We start from the raw sequence: 20,028 nt of genomic DNA on the forward strand, positions 1-20,028 counted from the left end.
TGAAATTCATGAGTTTTAATGACCTTTATGAATAGAGTACCGATCAAATAAAAAGATGTTGAATCAATCTTTAATCTTGGTTGCACATCTATGGTCGTTTGTGGTTCAAATGGGGTGAAGGTTCAGAATGATCATGAAAAAGGAGTTTTTAGAATTTTACATGGAGAGGGTAATTTCGGTATTATCGTAACATTTTAAGTAAATTTAGGTGTAACTATAATTACATGGGATGAGACTAGACAGAGTCTTCAATTCCTATAACAATCTAGCTTTTTTTATTAATTATTAACTAAAAAATACTTAATTTTATGTAGACAATAAATCAAAAACAACATGTAGTCGAAAAAACACGAAAAAGATATTGTCTCAATCATAAGCTAGAGTGATGATTATCTTCAATAAATAGTATCAAGTCTAAACCAACAAAAATGACATGTTACAATATTAATCATTTAAATTGAAAATCAACAAATAACTTGAGCATTCAAGTGTTCAACTAATAATAAATCTATGTCAAACTAGAAGTATTTGAGAATCGTTATTTAGAATGAGTATTTGAGATGTTATGGAGACATTCCACAGTTTTGGGTCAAAACAAAAAGTATATTCTTGAAATTGAAAGACCTGTTGTACAATTTGTCACCCTGGCAACACTAAATGGTTGAAAACCTTTTTTTTTTTAAGGAAAAGAAAACTAAAGAGAACTCTAGCTTCAAATTATGCTTCAGTGTATACATGAAAAATGTAACCAGCCTGTGAGGGGAAGCACTTGGGTGACATAATGTCACCGTGACATTAAATCTGGGCCACACAACACATACAACACATCTGGGTCACACAACGCAACACATTTGTGTGACCCAGGTTTAATGTCACGGTGACATTATGTCACCTAAGTATTTTCCGCCTGTGAGGGCCTTATTTTTCTTTATTTCGTAATTTTTTTCAGATGCAAACCGTTTGCATTTGGAAATTTCCATTTTTCTTCATTTCTTAGTTTTGTTCAGACACTAAACATTTGGACTTGACATTCAATCTATGAGAAGAAATAAATCAAGTGTAAAGGAAAAAAAAAAACCTTCATATCCAACCATTGGTATACATTCCTCACATTTCTAAACATCAATATAGCAATCATTACAATATATATAATTCAGTAACTAAATAGAGTGAAAACTATATAATAATTCAGTAATTAAAATAGATATTATTACAACTTATTTTTTTAATGTAAACTCTATTGCTTGCATTTTATATCAGATGCAAAAGTGTGAGTACACAAAAGGACTAACACCATGAAGTACAGATGTGAAATCAAATCCATTAAGTTTGACTACAAATGCGATTACGAACATTTTTGATTCCATAAAGATGGGTAATGAACAGACACCTCATAAAGGGAAACTGTCATCATTACAACCAAAATTAAGTACTCACATAGGCAATCATAATGAAATCCACCAAACCAACAAAAGAAAGCATAAGAAAGCATTTTAGTCAACATGGAGGAGAGAGTTATCCTTGCAGAAAGAATCACAAAAGAAATTACATGAAAATACTACCTTTGCACGTCTAGTCTACTTAAAATCCCACTTATAGTAAAAAAGAGTCACATATTTAAGTCTTTATTTTAAGATAAATTGAATATTTTAAAAAAATTGAAATCACACTTAATTTATTTTAAAAAAACATTTTATAGTTACTGTAATTTAAAAAAGAAAAGTAAGTCATTTCCTCCATCCAGATACACCCATAAGAATCAGAATAATTAAATGTTTGGCAACCAAAAAGTTTGTTTGATTTCATGCACATATTATGTCTCGGTTTAGCAAAAGAACCATCGACATATATTCAGAACTGTGACTCAAGGAACAAATTAACTTCTTTCTAATGTTGCCTCAACGCGCAATATCACGACCAAAAAATTATTTGGCAAGCATAATGTTGTATTTTGACTCAGAAATGAAGTTTTGTGAAATACAGGATCGTGACACAATTTGAGTGGTGTGTCACGATTCGGCAGGCAGTGAGCATGGAGTTTTCTGGAGGAAAATCATGACACGATTTTTGGCATACTTGGCATGTTTTTAGGATAAGGTTGTTGTACCTTGGGTCGTACGCATCAATCGTGACACGATTTTGACAGTATCAGGTCACTATTTCAGTGTTTCAGTTCATTTTTGAGGGAGAGCTTCAAGAGAGAAAAACTTGGGAAATCAAAGTAGGTAACTTTAGGGTTGAGGGTCTTTGATTAGAGTTCTCTTGGGTTGGGAAACATTGTAAACACCTTGGGTGAGTGAAAATCATTGAGTGTCTTGTTCTTGGTGCGATTGAAAAATGGGTAGAAATTAAGTTTGTTCTTTGTCAGCTTGTTGAAGCTAATTTCTTGTAACCCATTTGTATCTCTTTGTAAGAACTCATTGATAGTGGATTGGAGAGATAAATCTCTCCCAGGAGTAGGTCAAGTTGGACCGAACTAGATAAACATTTCTTGGCGCGCTTCTTTCTCTTCTCTCCTTATCTTTTGCTTGTGGTTTTGTGCTTTTCACTTTGATTTCTAGATTAGATCTAGGTGTTGTTATTGTTGTTGTTGTTGCTTGTGTTTACTTTGATATTGGTTTCTACTTTCCTTTGCTCCACACATCTAAGTTTTTTGGTGTGAGATTTGAGTCCGAATTCACAACATATAACTAAAGTATGAATGAAATTCTCAATAATAATCACTCAAACATTAAACAATATCATAGAATGCAAGTTCGTCGCTTCTTCATTTCTTCTTTACTGCTTTACCTTCAGAATTTGTGCTAATTAGCCCTTACAATAGCTTTTTCATTAACTCGGTATAAATCCCTAGAAGAAATTGCAAAAAAATATAGAAGGGTTAAATAAGCAATTATAATTTTAGATAAAATATTATGGGAGGGTGACCCAAAATAAGCAGAAAGCAAAAATCAAAGCACATCCCAATGTAAAGGACTCAGAAGTCCGAGCAAGTAAAGAAGGGAACAATGATAACTACTAGTTTTTATTTTTGGCTATTTCGGGTCACCCTCCCGTTATATTCTTCCTGGTAAAGATAAGAACTAGTAGGTAGCATTCTGCCATTAGTTATCGAGTTATCTTCTCTTGCTATTTTTTAAATTAATAGGAAATAAAGATGAAAAGGCATAATAAGAAAAGGTTTTGATTAATCAAACAGATACTCACGCCTTATCTGAAAGTTATAGTTTAATAGCATGTTCTCTGATGTTGTTAGTATTTGATTTCGACATGTTATTATAGATGGAGTACAATAGAAATAAATGACAACTCTTGTTCAAAAAAAAAGAAATAAATGACAACTTTCATGATTATCATGTATACTATTTTTTTTCTTTTTTTATGTTTCCTAAATTCAAGTATACTATGGTTTCTATATCCGTTTGTGTGTGATCGCAATCAAGATATTTGGTGTATGCAGCTTTCTCCAACATAATTATCAGCAATTTTCAGTACCTGTAATGCACCATTGGTGTAAGAAAGTTTTCCATCTCTTTCTCGCTTTATATGTTAATGTTGAAATTTTAGTGATACTGTTTAATCCTAAATATTGAATCTCCCTTTTGCCCCTTGTTTTACCTCTTAACAACTTGTGTGAATTTACAATTTTTCTTAAATGCTTCTGTTGTTTGTCTCGCACTCTCGCGTGTTAGTTCTGCTAGTTAGACAGAAATGAGATGTTGCAGAAGGATGTACAACATGTTGTGGTTAAATTGGTAGTTATATTAATATCTAAAGGGTTTTTTTGAAGTATGCTATTATTAAACTTCTCTTTGTAGTATGTGATATGTTTACATAATGTCGATTGCTACATACGTGTCATATTATGTATTAGTTTCTTCTACTTCTTCACTATCCTTTTTGTGAAAGCCTTGTCTACACTAGAGTAGTTACTTATATAAATAAGAAGTTGAACACATTTAAAGTTTGAAGCATGTATGTAATTTAAATCTTGTCTTTTGCAGCATACTACTACAACTGAAATTTGAAGTATTGGAAGCTTTAATTTTACTTTTTTCTTGTGGTTCTTTATTTAAATTTTAAATTTTGTTTAGAATCACTCGACTTTCATAACTATCCTAATTCACTTTCATTCCTAATTGTTTAGATTCTCTCATTAGTTCCTGATTTACTAGAGGCTAAGATGCTTCTGCCACCGCGCCTGCCTCGACAACAGCTCCCAATCTTCATCTCTGTCGCGCTGAAAAGGTAACATTCCTCACATGGAGTTTGATGTAAAGATTATTTACAAAAGGAGGGGACAGAGTTAATTATTGATTGGTATGTGGATTAGTAGAGAACCAAGTCTCTCGAACCCTTGGTGTTGTTTGTGTCTGTACTTTCCTTTCCCTGTGTAATTTTAATTATATGCAAGTGTGTGTTGTCTCTGTTTTGGGAACATTTTCCGATTGAAAATTGTTCAACAAAACAATTATTAACTAACTGTTCAATTACGAATCTGATTTGGTACCGGTTTCTATCAAAATGCTTGTCTTCTTTTCAATCTAGTAAAACCTGTTCAGGAATGAAATCGAGGAATTTATTATAAAATCAGTTTCGAATCTTTCATATTCATTTATGGTGATTGCTCACCACCCCTATATTATATGCATAAATCTTTCAAATTACATAACGGAAAGCTAGCTTCTGGTAAGATTCTGCATTATCAAGGGGTTGGATGAGCAATCAACCTTTATTCATATGATTGATTTTTCAGTGACAACTAACAGTGCTACCTTTTCTGTCTTTAGGATGATAAATAATCAAATGAAGATAAGTTGGAGAAGCACAAACCTATCACTGATTCACCTCTTCTAGATAATGGCCAGTGAAGAGTTCTCATATTGCCTTGGCCTTTGTGAACCTTTCTTTTAAGATATCAGACAGGTGACCCAAATTGTAATATCCTTATTTAGGGACCATCTTGGAGTATGTCTCAGATACTAAATCACATTGTACAAATATTATTTGCTGCAAATGTTTTGTATAATGTGTGCTTGTCTTTACGGTTTTGGGAGCCTTCATGAATGATTTAGTTGCTATTGGATCTCATCTATCGGTCACTTATGGTTTTGTGCTATAAATTTGTTTTCTTATATAATGCAAGGTTTTCTTTAATATAACTTGTTGTACCAAAGAGTACAACGTGTTTATTCTCATTTTGTTGATACGACTTTGTTTCCAATTTTAAAGCCATATTGTAATATACTTATCTAGGGACCATCTCGGATTATGTATCGGATACTAAATTGCTATGTACAAATGTTGAGTACTCTATTGCATGCATACTCAGTAAATATCAACCTCAAGAAAAGTATTGCAACATAGAGGCCTTGATTCTCTTTAAAGAAATGCATTTAAAAAACATGGCTCCGAACACTGTAACATACAATTCACTTAATGATGGACTTTGCAAATCGGGAAGAATCTCTGATGTTTGGGATCCTATAGATGAGATGCATAATATCGGCCAACTACCTACTGATGTGATCACTTACAATTCCTTATTGGATGCTTTGTGCGAAAATCACCTGGTTGACAAGGCAATCACATTATTAACGAAGATCAAAGACAAAGGAGTTCGGCCAAATATGTATACTTACACTATACTTGTTGATGAACAATGGAAAAATTGAAGACTTAAGGATGCACAAGCGGTTTATAAGGATCTTCTTATTAAAGGCTATAATTTACATATTAAAATGTATAATGTGATGGTCAATGGGCTTTGTAAAGAAGGCTTGTTTGATGAAGCACTGTCCTTAGTGTCAAAAATGGAAGACAACGGTTGCACCCCTGATGTTGTAACTCTTATTCTTGCTTTGTTCGAAAACGACAAGAATGGTAAGGCGGTGAAACTTCTTCGTGAAATGATTGTTAGAGGTATATTGTAATGTAAAACCAGATGAGATGAGTTCAAGTTACAATTTGTCGTTTTGAATTTGAAAACGACTATCTAATCTTTATTTCTTTTCATAGTTATAAAAGATGGTTAGTGCAATCGACTTACTGTTACATTCTTTTAATTAAAAGTTATACCTTTCTAGTTTAATTATGATATTTGTAATGACAACTGTGGTTGACTTTTTTATTCCTTAACAACTATCCTTTTTCCCAATTTGTTGTGAATCTGCTTCATCGATATTCAAGGATTGTTTTTATTCACTGTGATGTTCAGAGTTCAATTTATATTTAATAGAATCGATGAAATGAAAGATGTTGTAACACTGTTATATTTCAGATTATGGAACGGTAATTACCGTGTAAACAGAAAGGAAAAGAAATCTGATAGGATCGCTACCAGTCTAGCCAAATGCCTCTCTCAGCAGAGTACATTCTCCCCGACCAATCATCTAAATATAACGGGAACCATATTTATAGTTGTAATTTTTGGAATAGTAGAGCAGACACACGTGATGCAATTTGTGGATAAAGGAGTCAATCTACTGCTCAATCATATATTGATTAGCAAATTTGGTAGTATTGTTGGATCCAATGTCTCTTCAAATTCAATGCTTTGTGTCTAGCAGTCTGCCCCTTTAGGATTAGATCCAAACTCTTCATATGTTGGAGTGATTACGTGTAACAAATGAAGAGTTTGATCTTCGCTTACTTAGCTAGTTGTAAAAGGGGAAACTTTGTTGAATGCACAAAATGAAACATCTGAAAGAGAACTAAGTTTAAATATTCAGTTTGTAATTAAGAGAAGAAAATTGATAAAAGATGATTCTATAAAGCCGATATATTAAGAGGTATGAACCATTATTATCGAATATTGGCCACGGAGACGCCATGGTGGATATCAGTGGCGGAATTTCAACAGGGTGCCATAGAAAGGCGATGGTGTGGCGGATTTTGCTTGGTGTCCGCCACAAGGGACACAGTCATGGTGGCGCTACGGATAAAAGCGGAAAAACCGGTTTTTAAATTCTAATGAACCCTAAAATATAGGTATTTAATGGAAGAGTTTTTGCTCATCGCCATAGACAACACTGGTATGACGTTACATTTCAATGAATTGTTGCAATCTATGTCCTCTATGTGCCTTGCTAATAATTTGTTAAATATTTGTGCTTAGAAGATTTTAGAGTATCCTAATATATTGGAGATTAAACAAACTTCATGTATCCGAGGTAAGGAGGTAATAATGAGAATTTTAATCTATCAATCTCTCAAACACAATTATTTATAAGATATCTGGTAGGGCTATTCTACAATGGTTTTTAGATAATTTAATTCTAAGCCAAATACTTAGTACAATCTAAGCTCTTGCTCTGACTTTGGAACTTCTGTTATTCTAATTTGATTTTTTATACTTTACAGTAAACTTAATCTCCTAGCCTTCTATGTAATTGGTTTCTGTCATCACAATATTTGGTTTTATGTAATTGTTTTAGAATTTTTCTTAATATACTCTTGGTCTCCGTGCATATCTTGGAAGGACTTTTTACCTCAGACAAAGGTTATTAGTTTGGTTTTCATGATACATTTATAATGTCTTGGCGGAAAATGGCATACTGATATATGTGGCAACTCTGTAGTTGATGACAGTATCCTGTAGGGGCCCTTAGACACAGCGAAACCTTGTGTTTTTGAGCAACAGATGCAGGGCTGATACAGTGAATGAAACACTCTGATATTGAGATAGCATGCCTACTACATACTAGGTTTTGATTAAAGATCTTAGACCGTCTGCGGTTTCTAGATTCAAACTTGGTGAATATTTGGGAGGTTTATTCTATTTATATCTTTTTAGGAATATTTGTTGTCTCACCAACCTTCATACTTGAGATCGGTTATTTTTAGGATGCCTTATAAATTCGTATTTTCAATATTCTGTTATTTTTTTTTTTTGAAGGAAATATTATGTTATTTTTGTTCTTTGAAACTTTATCCTTGCCTATCATATTTTGTGTTGTATGCATTTTACTATTTGATTATTCTCTTGTATATCCGATGTTAGGAACATACCCCCTAATAAATTGTTACCAACTAATTAATATAAAAGTACTTATAATGCATGGCTAAAAATATAAATGTTTTCGATCCCTTCCCATGACTAAAAATCTGAAGGTTCAAACAATCCAGCTTCTTTTTCAGTACACTATCCTCATGTTACCGAGGTTTTTTTTTTCTTTCTTCTTTCTAATACGATGTTATAGAGATTGAATTCCCATCTTGCGGGAAAGCCGTATAATTCCTTTTAGTCTTTGTTGAGACTTAGTTTGATTTTCATTTATATATTTTTCATTGTTGAAACCTTCCCTGCTTGCAAAGCTCTCGAGTCTCATGCTACAATAACTGGTTTTGACCGATGACTTTGCATCTTTATATTTGACTTTATTTGGTTTTATTGGTTAAATAATAAATAAGGTGAGACGAGTTTTGTAAAAATAAGATAACATGCAGATCCTTTTGTTACAAAATCTATTTTTGTTAACTATTAATACATTTTACATTGGAATGTGTTAGCACTAGCAGGTTTTTGCTGTCACATATCTATACAATAGGTTGTAATTTTAGGTTGTTAATTTAATTTTTATCACCAATACGTTGTGTAACAATTTCTTGAGCTATATATAAACCCTATAGATGTTCAATGAAAATCAAACTGTTGTTAGGATGGCATCCCTTCCATCGTCATCAGTGGAAGAAGGGCATGTTGATGTTGCTTCATCGGTTTCTGTCCCATCACATCCACTTGACCCATCCTCCACCCGCTACACAGACATTCTAGGATTTTCCTGCATAATATGGATTTACTTGATTGGAAATTTTAATTTCTTAATACCTTTGTTTTTGGAGTATACTGATTTGAGAATAGCGGTATCAACATTGTGTTTAGGCTTTTGCTTTGGCGCATGTAACTCTATTACAATTGCCCTCAAAGAAGACCTTAGTCTTGAGAGGGTTAAAATAGACAGCAATAGCTACCACATCCAAATGGTAACGGTGCATCTTTTATATCTATGCGGTATAGGCTTTTTCATTAATGAGCTCATCTATCGCTACTCTATGGTGATAGCAGATAAACGAACCTTATTTAAATGATTCTCTGCCCCTAACAAGCGAGCCAGGAATTCGTTTGTGCATAATGGGTTCATGGTACTATTGTGAATTGGTTCGTTTAAATTCTTGTGTAATTCACACAAAACCACATACCAGCAAGTTACAATAGAGAACAGGTAAAAAATCTCGCAGTTTTTCACTTTTCCAGAATTTATTTCTAATTTAGGATTTAAGGTGATGAAAAGGGGAAAATTCATGCTAGTTTCCACCAATATCTAATTAATTGCGACCTGGATATGAAGATGAAAAAATAGACGGGCTAAGGAAAATCTATGAAGAAAAAAGGATGGAAGAAGAGATAGAAAACGAGCTGGGAATTTTTTTATTTCTTGTAAATTAAAGAAAAAAAAAGCCTTGTATATTTTATTTAATTGTTTTGGTGAAAAATTGAGTTTATTTAAGAGAACGTTCATATCTTTACAATCCCTTCATTATTTTCTACTCAGCCTTCACTGTTTACAATAATTTTCGACCACTAATATGTTATTATATATCTTTTTTCAGATATATTTAGTATTTAATGCGGTTCTCTAAATTTTATTGATGAAATAGTAATATTCTCCATAACTTCCAACCTTCATGCCTATTTATTTCATTGAGTGCTTTTGAAATATTTAGTATTTAATGGTGTTGTCTTGTGATCTATTCTGTTGGTAACGATCTTTCATTTGGTCTATAGTCATAATCTTCTTTCTGTGTGTCTCCTGGAAATAATTGTGCGATGCATGCCGTCAATCCCACTTAACAAACAAAGCTTTTGTTATTTTTGTCATTATATAGAAATTGATAAATTGTTTGTTTATCTTATTGCCAATGCTGAATTATTTATTACAAAAAAAAACATTACATAACTTCATATGGACATTCTCTGGCTATGAGAATCTATATTTCACAGGTTGCAGATATTTCTGGAGTATGCTGATGTTGATGATTTTGAATAATGAGATTATGGGGAATCAGATTATCTATTGTTATTGGTAATCTTCTTGATGCTAATTTCTATCATTAATAATGTGATGTTAGTTTTCGATGTTTTGAGATCCCTTGGTAGAAACTTCATGTCCTGGCTATGCCCTTTATTTTTGCTAATTATTGTTACTCTTTTACTATTGACTCTATGATGAATATTTCTACTGTAGGTTAAAATTTGGAAAATTTAGTTACCTTCAAACTGCTTACAAATTTAGTCTTGCTACTAAAACCTCAACAATCTACTCAATCAAGCAATCTAAGGAACATTTGAGGCAAGGTGGCGTGATTGTTGCTTTTCGACAGACAACCATAAACCTGTGTCATTTGAACAAGCCATCTATCCAAACAATTGTCTTGATATTCTATTCAAAACTGTAGCTTCCTAGTTGATTTACTTGAGTTATTATTCTCATTCGTAGGCTTTTATCCATTGCTTCAACCGACATTAGTCCTCGATAACAATGTATATATCCCGCACATGTTCACCTTCAACATATTGTTCCTAAAATTCGACTATAACTATCAATATCTTAGTTTCTATTTATTTTAACATTTCTTAACCCAAGTTAAATTTATCCTCCCTGATTGATTGATTTAAATGTCATACTAGAACATATTTCACACTCCATGCTCCATTTTATTACCTACTTGTGTGTACGTATTAACTTCTTTAATTTTACAGATGACGATGCTGATTTTATTAAACATGCCTCTTCTTGTTCATAAAATTTGTATCTGGAATAATTTCATTATGCCCTATGCATCTAAGAAAGAAAAAAGTAAAATTGTGAACTCAGAATCAAGCTCACACAAAATTGATGCAACTCCTAAGTATGCATCAGATCTTGTTTTAGATGATGAATAGGGAAAGCAGCTTGTTAGGCCTCGAGAGGATGTTTTGAGGGAAAGAGAAGCCAGTTCTTTCCCTGTAGACTGTAGACTGTCTTTAAAGGAAGATGGGATCAAATTGAAGCTGAGAGCAATTGGTTACTACTCTTGAGAATGGTTTAAAAGAAGAAACAAAATGTTCAATGATTAAAAATGATGAAATAGATAAAATTATGCCATCGACCCAAATGTAAACAAGAATGTAAAGATCACACTACTACATATTATGACATTTAGTAACACTTGAAAATTGTAACTAAATCAAGAAAAATGTTACTACTTAAATTTAGTAACACTGGAACAATTGTTCAGTTAAGCCCGTGTTACCAAAGAGTTTTAGTTACATTTTATAGTACTATCTGTAACAATTAAAAAGTGTCGCAAATGTTACATTATTGTAAAACTTTTTGTATCACCAGTAAAAATAAAAGTGTTACATTTATAATTTTTGAGAAGTTGTAAAACGTGTCGCAAAATTGTCTAGACAATTTTTTTTAATCTACCAAATTTGTCTTTGCTTAGACGTCATTCATATTTCAATTCACTGTTCTTATTCTTGCATAATGAAAATGAACTACACAGCACAATTTGAACTATGCAACCAATTTGAATGACATACTAAAACAATTACAAGTTTTCATCCAATGAAACATCTACTCTATAAAATATCCTACTGACCGTTCTTATTCTTCCAACCATATTATCAGCCTTCCATTTTGTTTTCTGCTTGATTCTTTTTGTTTGACGCTCTAAAAATTTATTTTCCTTGTCTTTCTTCTTCAAATCTTCTCGCATCTTTTACAATATTCAACTTTTTGTCCTGCCAAAATAAACAATATAATGCATGCTTAAGCAGTGGTCACATATAAACTATAAAATAGTCACAGGTAGCGGCATAGAAAAACTTGCAATGATATCAACAATCACAAAACAATATACAATAGCAAAACCAAATATTGTTGAACCAAAAAAACAAAACAATACTCAGAATTGAGCAACAAAAAAGAACACTCCAAAACCCAAACAGAATTCTAAGCAATAATGCCATCCTAATTAGTGATAGTATAAACATGAAGCAGAAGGATGAAACTGAAGCAATCCAGAGATATTAACACCAAATTCTTTATCTAAAAGAAGAAGGCAATTTTAAAATTACCATTATTCAAACTGTGAAGCATTCCATCAATCCCGGAGTCAGCCTATTCAATCAAACACACCAAAAGAATAAGCAAAGATAATTAATACATTAAGAATAATATTAGAAATTGAGTTCAATAACACAAAATCAATAAAATTTGGGATAAACACACAAATGTATTGTTGTTATTATTGTTGTCGTAAAGTTTTAAAAAACTAGATTGAATATTCAATTTAGCTACCCAAATCAAATGGAACTTTTCTACTCAGTCATTCTACACTTCTTTTACATAGTCAAACTAAATTATTTTCTGCATAATCAAACAACAAGACATTTAAAAGGACTTTCTCTGAGATAGATAAAACCATCAGAAATAAGGTAGGGCAAGGTAGACACAACAAGATCAAACCATCCATCAGGCATGTCTATTACTTCAAATTCACAGTACTCTTAATAAATACCTAAACCAAACAAACATCCGAAGTTATCCAACCATGGGTACTTTGAACAAAGTGAAGCCAAAAACTAAAATTATAAAACACATTAGAATCGTAAAATTAATTAATATTGCAATGAGTACATATTAGAATCAAACACACTTTGAACATCTGTAGTTGTACAATCAGAAAACTTTGAACATATAGCCTATAATTAATATTCTAAAACACATTAGAATCATATAATTAATATTGCAAAAGGAACAATATACATTCTGAAGGGATGACACAACCGAAAACCAATTAGATGAACGGATACAGAAAAAAGAATTTGTATAATAAAAAAAAAAAAAAAAGAGGAATAAATGTAGACGAGAAACAATCGTATCTCCAATGAAACAAATGACGACCGAAACGGTTACGGAGACGTATAATTGTGATTTAGATTTTCAAGTTGAAATTAGATTTAGAAAGTCTCATGGATCTTTGCAAAAAGTCTTAATTGTTTATATTTTCAATTTATATTAGATATATAGATAGTCGGCATCATCATACTTTATGTTATGAAAATTTTTATGGATTCTCTTCATTGTTGTACGATTATTCCTCGACATGTATAATTTTGTTCAAAAATCGGTTCTCTTTCTTCTCACTTCAAATCATTGTGTTTGGTTAGAAGATAACAAAGGTAATAGAGGTAATTTTCCCAATAAAAACCGAAACGACGTCCCTCGCGTAACCAATGGCTGAATCCGCACAACAAGATCCGGTGATAATGGTTATATTTAACTTAAATGTATCTTCAACATCTCACGCAACAGTGACAGTAACAGCCCCAAAAGAAGTGTGATTTAAGTGATCGGCAGTAGTTGACGATTAATATGGTTGCGACAGAGAGGTAGGTTTGTAGTTTACTGTTGTTTGTTTGTTTTTTCTACATTTTTCTTCTTAGTTTAGTAAAAGAAAGCTATAAACCAAAGTTTGATCGGAAAACTGAACACTACTTTTTCGTTTCCCGATCAAATTTTTGTTCATAGTTTTCTGCTAATAAACTAAGAAAAAAATTGTAGCAAATAAAAACAAACAACATTAAAATAGAAACGAACCTCTCTAGCACAACCTCATTAACCGTTTATGACTTTACAACCGATTGCTTATTCTTAAGATGCACTTCTTTTGTGGCGATTACAATCACCGTTGTCGAAGATGTTGGAGCTATATTAATGCTAAATGTAACCGTCATAAGTGGAGCTCGTTGTTCGAGTTCAGCCATTGATTATGTTTAGGGCTCTCAAAATAGGCTAGCCCGATCCGTCAAGATCATACAGGCTCAGATAGATTTTTTCAAGCTCATATTTCAACATAGCTTTTTGGCCCAGTCCGATAATGCCGGAACATAGTTAGCGCCGACCCTTAACATGCCGAATACAGGCTCTGGTTACGTTATGGAGTTGTTTAATTTTATTTTCTTACCATTGTTGTCTTATCGTCTAAACCAAACAATATATAAATGACTTGATGTGAGAAGAAAGAGAATTGATTTTGGAGCAAAATTGTACGTGTCCACGAAGAATCCTTATAAGTCATTCAACATTGAAGAGAATACATAAAAATTTCTGTAACAAAGTACGATGACATTTTTTATCTATATATAATCTAAATTTAAATTTAAAATCTAAAGATCCATGAGACTTTTTCTAAATCTAAAATTAACCTTAAGCTCCTAATTATGTGTCATGTTTTCAAATGCCTCTTAGACTAAAACAAAACAATATAAAATCATCATCATCATCATCATCATCATTTATAACTATTAATCTTATAAATCAATCTAATTCAATTTTCTTTAGAAAGTTCCTCCAATTTTCTTTACTAAACATTCTGATTATTGTAAAAAGCTTAGCATAGCATTGCTGTTGTCTATTCAACCTAATTCTCACTACACTTCAACAAAGATATCAACATCTTAAATAAAGAAAACAACTACACATTTAACTCCATCGAAAATTGATAACATCCAAGCTTAGACAAACTCTATAGAGATGATCTTACTTGATGAAAATGTATATAATCAATTATCATCATCTTTATCCTAAAATGTCTTTATATAAATTCCAATCGACTTGTTTTGTTCACTTCTGAATTTGTTAGATTCCATGTTTTTTTTTATGGTCATAATTATAATATTTTATCAAATTCTTTGTATTCTTATGTATATCACTAGAACTCCAACATTATGTGTGTCTATATATACATTACCTGACTAAACTTCAACTCTACTTTCATGAATGTTACTTCCTCCGACACAAATTATATGTCATTTTACCAAAATTTATTTGTTCTAAGTTATATGTCATTTTATAATGTCAATGAAAAATTAATGCTTATTTTCGATTATGCCCTTTATTATTTATTACTTTATCTTTTAAAAAAAATATTCATTTATATTTTCCATACCATTAATAAAGAACATTTTTCCAAAATAACTCATAACAACTCTTTTCTATACAACATTAACCACATTTCTAAATCTATGTGAAATTTCAAAAATAACATACAATTTGAAACGGAGGAAGTAATATTCTAGCTCAATTTACAACTTTTCTTTATTCATCTAGCTTTTGTTAAATTCATAGAGTAGTCTAATTAGTGTACAAAAGGGGATTCTACTAATCTATATGTACATTAATCATTTAACACTTTACTATTAATAAGTTTAAACTAATGAGTATTTACGTCAATTTTATGAACCGAAAGTACACCTAAACATTTTCAATTAATCATCAATTTTCCAGCACTAATTCAACTATATATAAATCAAAGCCTATTAAGAAAACCACCTTGAATTTTGATATCCTCTTGTCGATGAGCTTCCACAATTCTGAAGTCCCGCCATGTTTCTTTTTTCTTCCGTGCTATGTAATTCCATGGCAAACCTTTTGGTTAGACTCTCTCCTGACAGATATGGATTGATAAATAATTTAGTTAATCAATTTTCATGCATTTAGGCTGATATACATTAGTTTAGTATAACTTGGTTTGTTCTAAAATAACCTCATTGTTGTATTACAAAAAAAAAAAAAAAAAAATTTGTCCTACTGCAAATGTGACACAAAGGTTCAAATTGTGTGTTTTAGTTTTTTTCTATAGAACATGACAATTTTTATTTTCTTTTATACATTGAGTACTTCAATGGTTCTAATTGTTGTTATTATTTGCAGAAGAGGAACTGACAATTTTTATTTTCTTTTATACATTGAGTACTTCAATGGTTCTAATTGTTGTTATTATTTGCAGAAGAGGAACACACTTGATGACTTGAGAAACAAGCTTCAATCTCTGAAGACGTATGGCAAAGAGGAAAAGATTCAATGGCTGAAGAAGAAACTTGGAAATTACTTAATTTCACTAAAGAATGCCGAGAGTGAGAATGATCGAGACAGGATTGCAGACCTAAATGGTGCAATACAAGAAGTGGAAAGTACAATAAAAAACCTGGAATGCAGCGCTGATGAGATCACCAATGAGAACTTAATGTTGATAGAAACTATTGGACAAGATCATATTGCCGAAGTTGTTAGTCAATGGACGGGTATTCCAGTTTATGGAATAGCAATCCATCGACTGACAACCTCAGCCACAAGATCTTGTCCAACAGTGTCCATCAAAATTAAGTTCTCATCGGTGATCTCATCAGTTCATCAGTGTTGTATTCAAGGTTTTCTAATTTTACTTTCCACTTCTTGAATTGACAAAATTTAGGTTTGCAATCATGTCTCAATCATTCCCACTCTCAACCTTCTTTAGTGAAATTAAGTAATTTCCAAGTTTCTTTTTCAGCCCTTGAATCTTTTCCTCTTTCCCATACATAGTCTTCGGAGATTGAAGGGAATGGAGTCAATATTCTAAAATTCCAACGAGCATTTTGTAACCCAAATTTAAATGATCCCTGATATATTAGAGACATTACACAATCCTTCATCAATGTTCAATGCTTGATCAAATTTATAATATATCTTATATGTGAAATACGTGATCCAAATTACAACTGCTTTAAAATGGAAATGACCAAGCTATATGCTACTAAGAAATTCAGCCCCTTCACTATGTTAGTAAATTACCCATATTACATTCACTATGTAGGACAACAACCATAACTTATTCCATGAAAGCTTTGCGTTGGTTGAGAAAGGGACGTGGCAATTGAAAGAGCTACTCAATAAGCGAAAACTATAGTATATGGGAACAAAACATAAGGGACTCTTTATAACGATTCAATCAATGACAGAAAAATATAACCAAATATAAAAACAGTATATGACATAGAAAAAGATAAACATTGACCTCAATATTCCAATTAACTCAAATAGCATACTACTATTTACTACACATCAATTATTAATTGTGCAAGGAAATGGCAAATTAACAACTATAAAAATAACCATAAAATTTGCATCAAACTATTAAGATCACGACCAGTCAACAATTAATCGTCAATTATTAATTGATGGACAAAGTAAAAGGCACACAAGCATAAAAGTTGCATCAAACGATTAAGATCACGAATGAAATTAACCTTCTAAATATAACATCCGAAGGAAAAAAAAATTGAATTAAAAATATTCACGGCATGCTATCAGATATAATAAAATAGAAGCTAGAATTAGAAAGATACAACCTGATATGATAGTAGTGGAGTAGTCTCGCGATCGACCTTTATTCCTTTAACCAAGAGATGGGTCGTTGGTTCCTAATTTCCAATCGGCGGCTTTGTTATGGTACGTGGCGGAGAACACATTGATGAACGGTGGTATAGCACAGGGAAAGAATGTTTGGAATGGCGGCCATTTCTGCAACAGGAGTATGGCGAGGTTAGTTTTAACCGCCCTCAAGTGGACAATGGTACCTAACCTACCAGTATAATTTGCTGAGCTATTGTTTGAGCTTTAATTCATTTCGAAAAAGGTGCATTAGTTTGTGTACAGATAGAGGTATATATAGGAAGTTGTTGCTGGAAGAAGTCGTAACTACCTTCCTATCATCATGGGTATTAGGGTTTCTCTCCCAAATTCGGTCAGGTGTAACTCCCTTCCTACCATCATGGGTTTAATCGTTCATCAAGGCCACATATGTGGAGAAGAATTGGTCTTATAAGACTTTTTCTTCCTTGGGTTTAATTTTAATAAGATAAGTGACTTCTTTATTTAACTGGTTAATTTTAATAATGGCTTGAAAAGATGATAAGATCTTTAGAATAGCAATATCCCTTATTTTTTTATTTAATTTAGCCTAAAGCTTATTAGTTACTAATATTATCGTGTAAGGGTGATTGCCTCCTCGTTGACAACGACTATAATGCTTACTTTGAGGATAAGAAAGGTACTCCCTCGGGTAGAGGGGTCTAGCTTCAATAAATGATGTATGCGGTTTATATTGTTTTTTTTTTTTTTTGAACAAATCAAAATGGAATATATTGCTCAAAAGAGAGTGAATCACCCCGCACAAGGTGTGCTAAAGTGTTGAAACACCCAAAGTCTGTTACAAACCACAGTCACCTAACAAGAAAGCCACCATCTAAAAAAGAAATACAAAGAAATACAAAGAATAATTACATGACACCCATACAAAGTAGTGGGTATCTCCACCAATCATGAAAACCAAACGCAATAGGTACCGGATGCGAAGAAAGCCACAAAAAGGAATTTTGCTTCACTTTATAAACAATACTAGAAAGATCAAATACCGCATTTTTGAAGACACAGTTGTTTCTTTCCTTCCAACTTACCCAACAACAAGCCAACCAAATGATCTTAAGATAATAATGAGTACATTGTGGTAAGCCTGCCAAATGAATAAAGTGAACATAATGGTCTGTAACTGATCCGGACAAAACATAATGGACACCAAGCCATTGACAAACCAAATACCAAGCACTACCAAAAAAGTCACAACCCCTGAAAAGATGATCCGTCGTTTCAACCAACCCACAGCCACTAACACAAACATTGTCAATAGATTGAAGAACTTGTCGACGCACTAAATTAGCCCGAGTTGGTATTCTATCTTGAAGTAAACGCCAATCAAACAACGATACTTTGGTAGGGACTTGTTTATGCCAAACATCATGAACAACTCCAACAAGCGATAGGCCCCACTAACTGAATAGCCATGGTTCGGCTCAAGCAGCCACCTCCAACGATCCTGAATAGTATCCTGCAAAACCACATTAGATAACAAAGCAACACACTCCCTCACACTATCCTCCTCACAAGCCATTAAACGACGCCTCCACGCCCACCCACCACCGCCACTCACCTGCCCCTCTCTCACCATCTCCTCTACCGAGCACTCTTTATGAACTGCCAACTCAAACAAACGACTGAACTGAAGTTTTAAGGGAACTCCACCCAGCCAGTTGTCCGTCCAAAACAGAGTATCTCGCCCATTACCTACCACTCGCCTTATGTTGTTATCAAACCAACCACCACCATCCTCCCCACTACCTTCCCTCACTTTACAAATCGACCTCCACCACCTAGAATCAAGACGGCCTCCTTCCTTAATACGACCCCCCACTTCCCCATACCGAGCCTTTAAAACCTGATACCACAACCCATCCTTATCAACCAACAACCTCCAGTACCACTTTCCTAATAAAGACAAATTAAATTCTCCTATCCTCCGAACCCCCAATCCACCTTTATTAAGAGGTAAACAAATAGAATTCCAATTTACCCAAGCAATTTTATTAAAGACCTCACCCCCACCCCAAAAAAAAATTTTAAATAAAGATTCGATAGAGGAAATAATACCTGTAGGAGCCTTGAAAAAGGAAAGAAAGTAAACCGGAAGAGAGGAGAGGACAGATTTCAGAAGAACCAGTCGACCACCAAAAGATAAGAACTTATGATTCCAAGCCGCCAGTCTAGTAGTAATACTATCAATCACAGGTTTCCAAAAACTCAATTTCGTAGCATCACCACCAATAGGTAACCCTAAGTAAACAAAAGGAATAGTGCCAGTCTTACAATTCAAAACAGAAGCAGCCTCTGATATCCAAGATGAAGGAATATTAACTCTCGTTAGCAAGCTTTTATTAAAATTAACTTTCAGCCCTGACACCTCCTCAAAAAGAAGCAAAACAGCCTGGATGGTACGCACATTCAACCAACTTTTTTCGCCAAGAATAAGGGTATCATCAGCAAATTGAAAATGAGACAATTTAACCTCCCTGTGGTCTCCCACACCATACGCATCATAAATATTATTTGACATTGAAGCCTTCATCAAAACATCAAAACCTTCTGCCGCCAATAAGAATAAAAATGGTGAAAGAGGATCCCCTTGTCTAAGACCCCTTTGAATAGGGAACTCTTCAGTCGGACACCCGTTCACAAGAACCGCAGCTTTAGCTGTTCCAACTTCCAACACACTCCATTATCCATTTCCTCCTAAGTGATGGAAAATTCCTTTTAGCCATCACCG

The 20,028-nt window shown here is 33.0% G+C and overlaps 1 protein-coding gene and 2 long non-coding RNA genes across 3 annotated transcripts; 2 read left to right on the plus strand and 1 right to left on the minus strand.

Annotated features, from left to right (window-relative positions):
- The first annotated feature begins 3,537 nt into the window (after nt 1-3,537).
- Nucleotides 3,538-5,140, plus strand: LOC146916044 (uncharacterized). Its single transcript, XR_015013668.1, has 2 exons — nt 3,538-4,248; nt 4,791-5,140. It is a non-coding gene; the product is annotated as an uncharacterized LOC146916044 (long non-coding RNA).
- Nucleotides 5,141-5,405: 265 nt separating this feature from the next.
- LOC146916045 (Pentatricopeptide repeat (PPR) superfamily protein) lies at nt 5,406-5,933 on the plus strand. The gene is made up of 2 exons (XM_085721523.1): nt 5,406-5,632; nt 5,678-5,933. Exons 1-2 carry the CDS (start codon nt 5,406-5,408, stop codon nt 5,931-5,933), a joined length of 483 nt encoding a protein of 160 aa, XP_085577649.1.
- A 5,411-nt stretch (nt 5,934-11,344) lies between these two features.
- On the minus strand, nt 11,345-12,387 carry LOC146916046 (uncharacterized). Its single transcript, XR_015014859.1, has 2 exons — nt 12,125-12,387; nt 11,345-11,788 (listed from the first exon to the last, which is right to left on the minus strand). It is a non-coding gene; the product is annotated as an uncharacterized LOC146916046 (long non-coding RNA).
- Between the last annotated feature and the right edge of the window lie 7,641 nt (nt 12,388-20,028).

The sequence above is a fragment of the Medicago sativa genome, chromosome 6, assembly GCF_051527215.1.
Source record: "Medicago sativa cultivar Bolivia chromosome 6, Bolivia_mono, whole genome shotgun sequence".
Lineage (NCBI taxonomy): Eukaryota > Viridiplantae > Streptophyta > Magnoliopsida > Fabales > Fabaceae > Medicago > Medicago sativa.

Coding starts and splice junctions, on each gene's coding strand:
- LOC146916045 (XM_085721523.1), top strand. CDS start 5,406: ATGGCTCCGAACACTGTAACATACAATTCACTTAATGATGGACTTTGC. Junction 5,633..5,677: donor AAAGGAGTTCGGCCAAATAT/GTATACTTACAC, acceptor GAAAAATTGAAG/ACTTAAGGATGCACAAGCGG.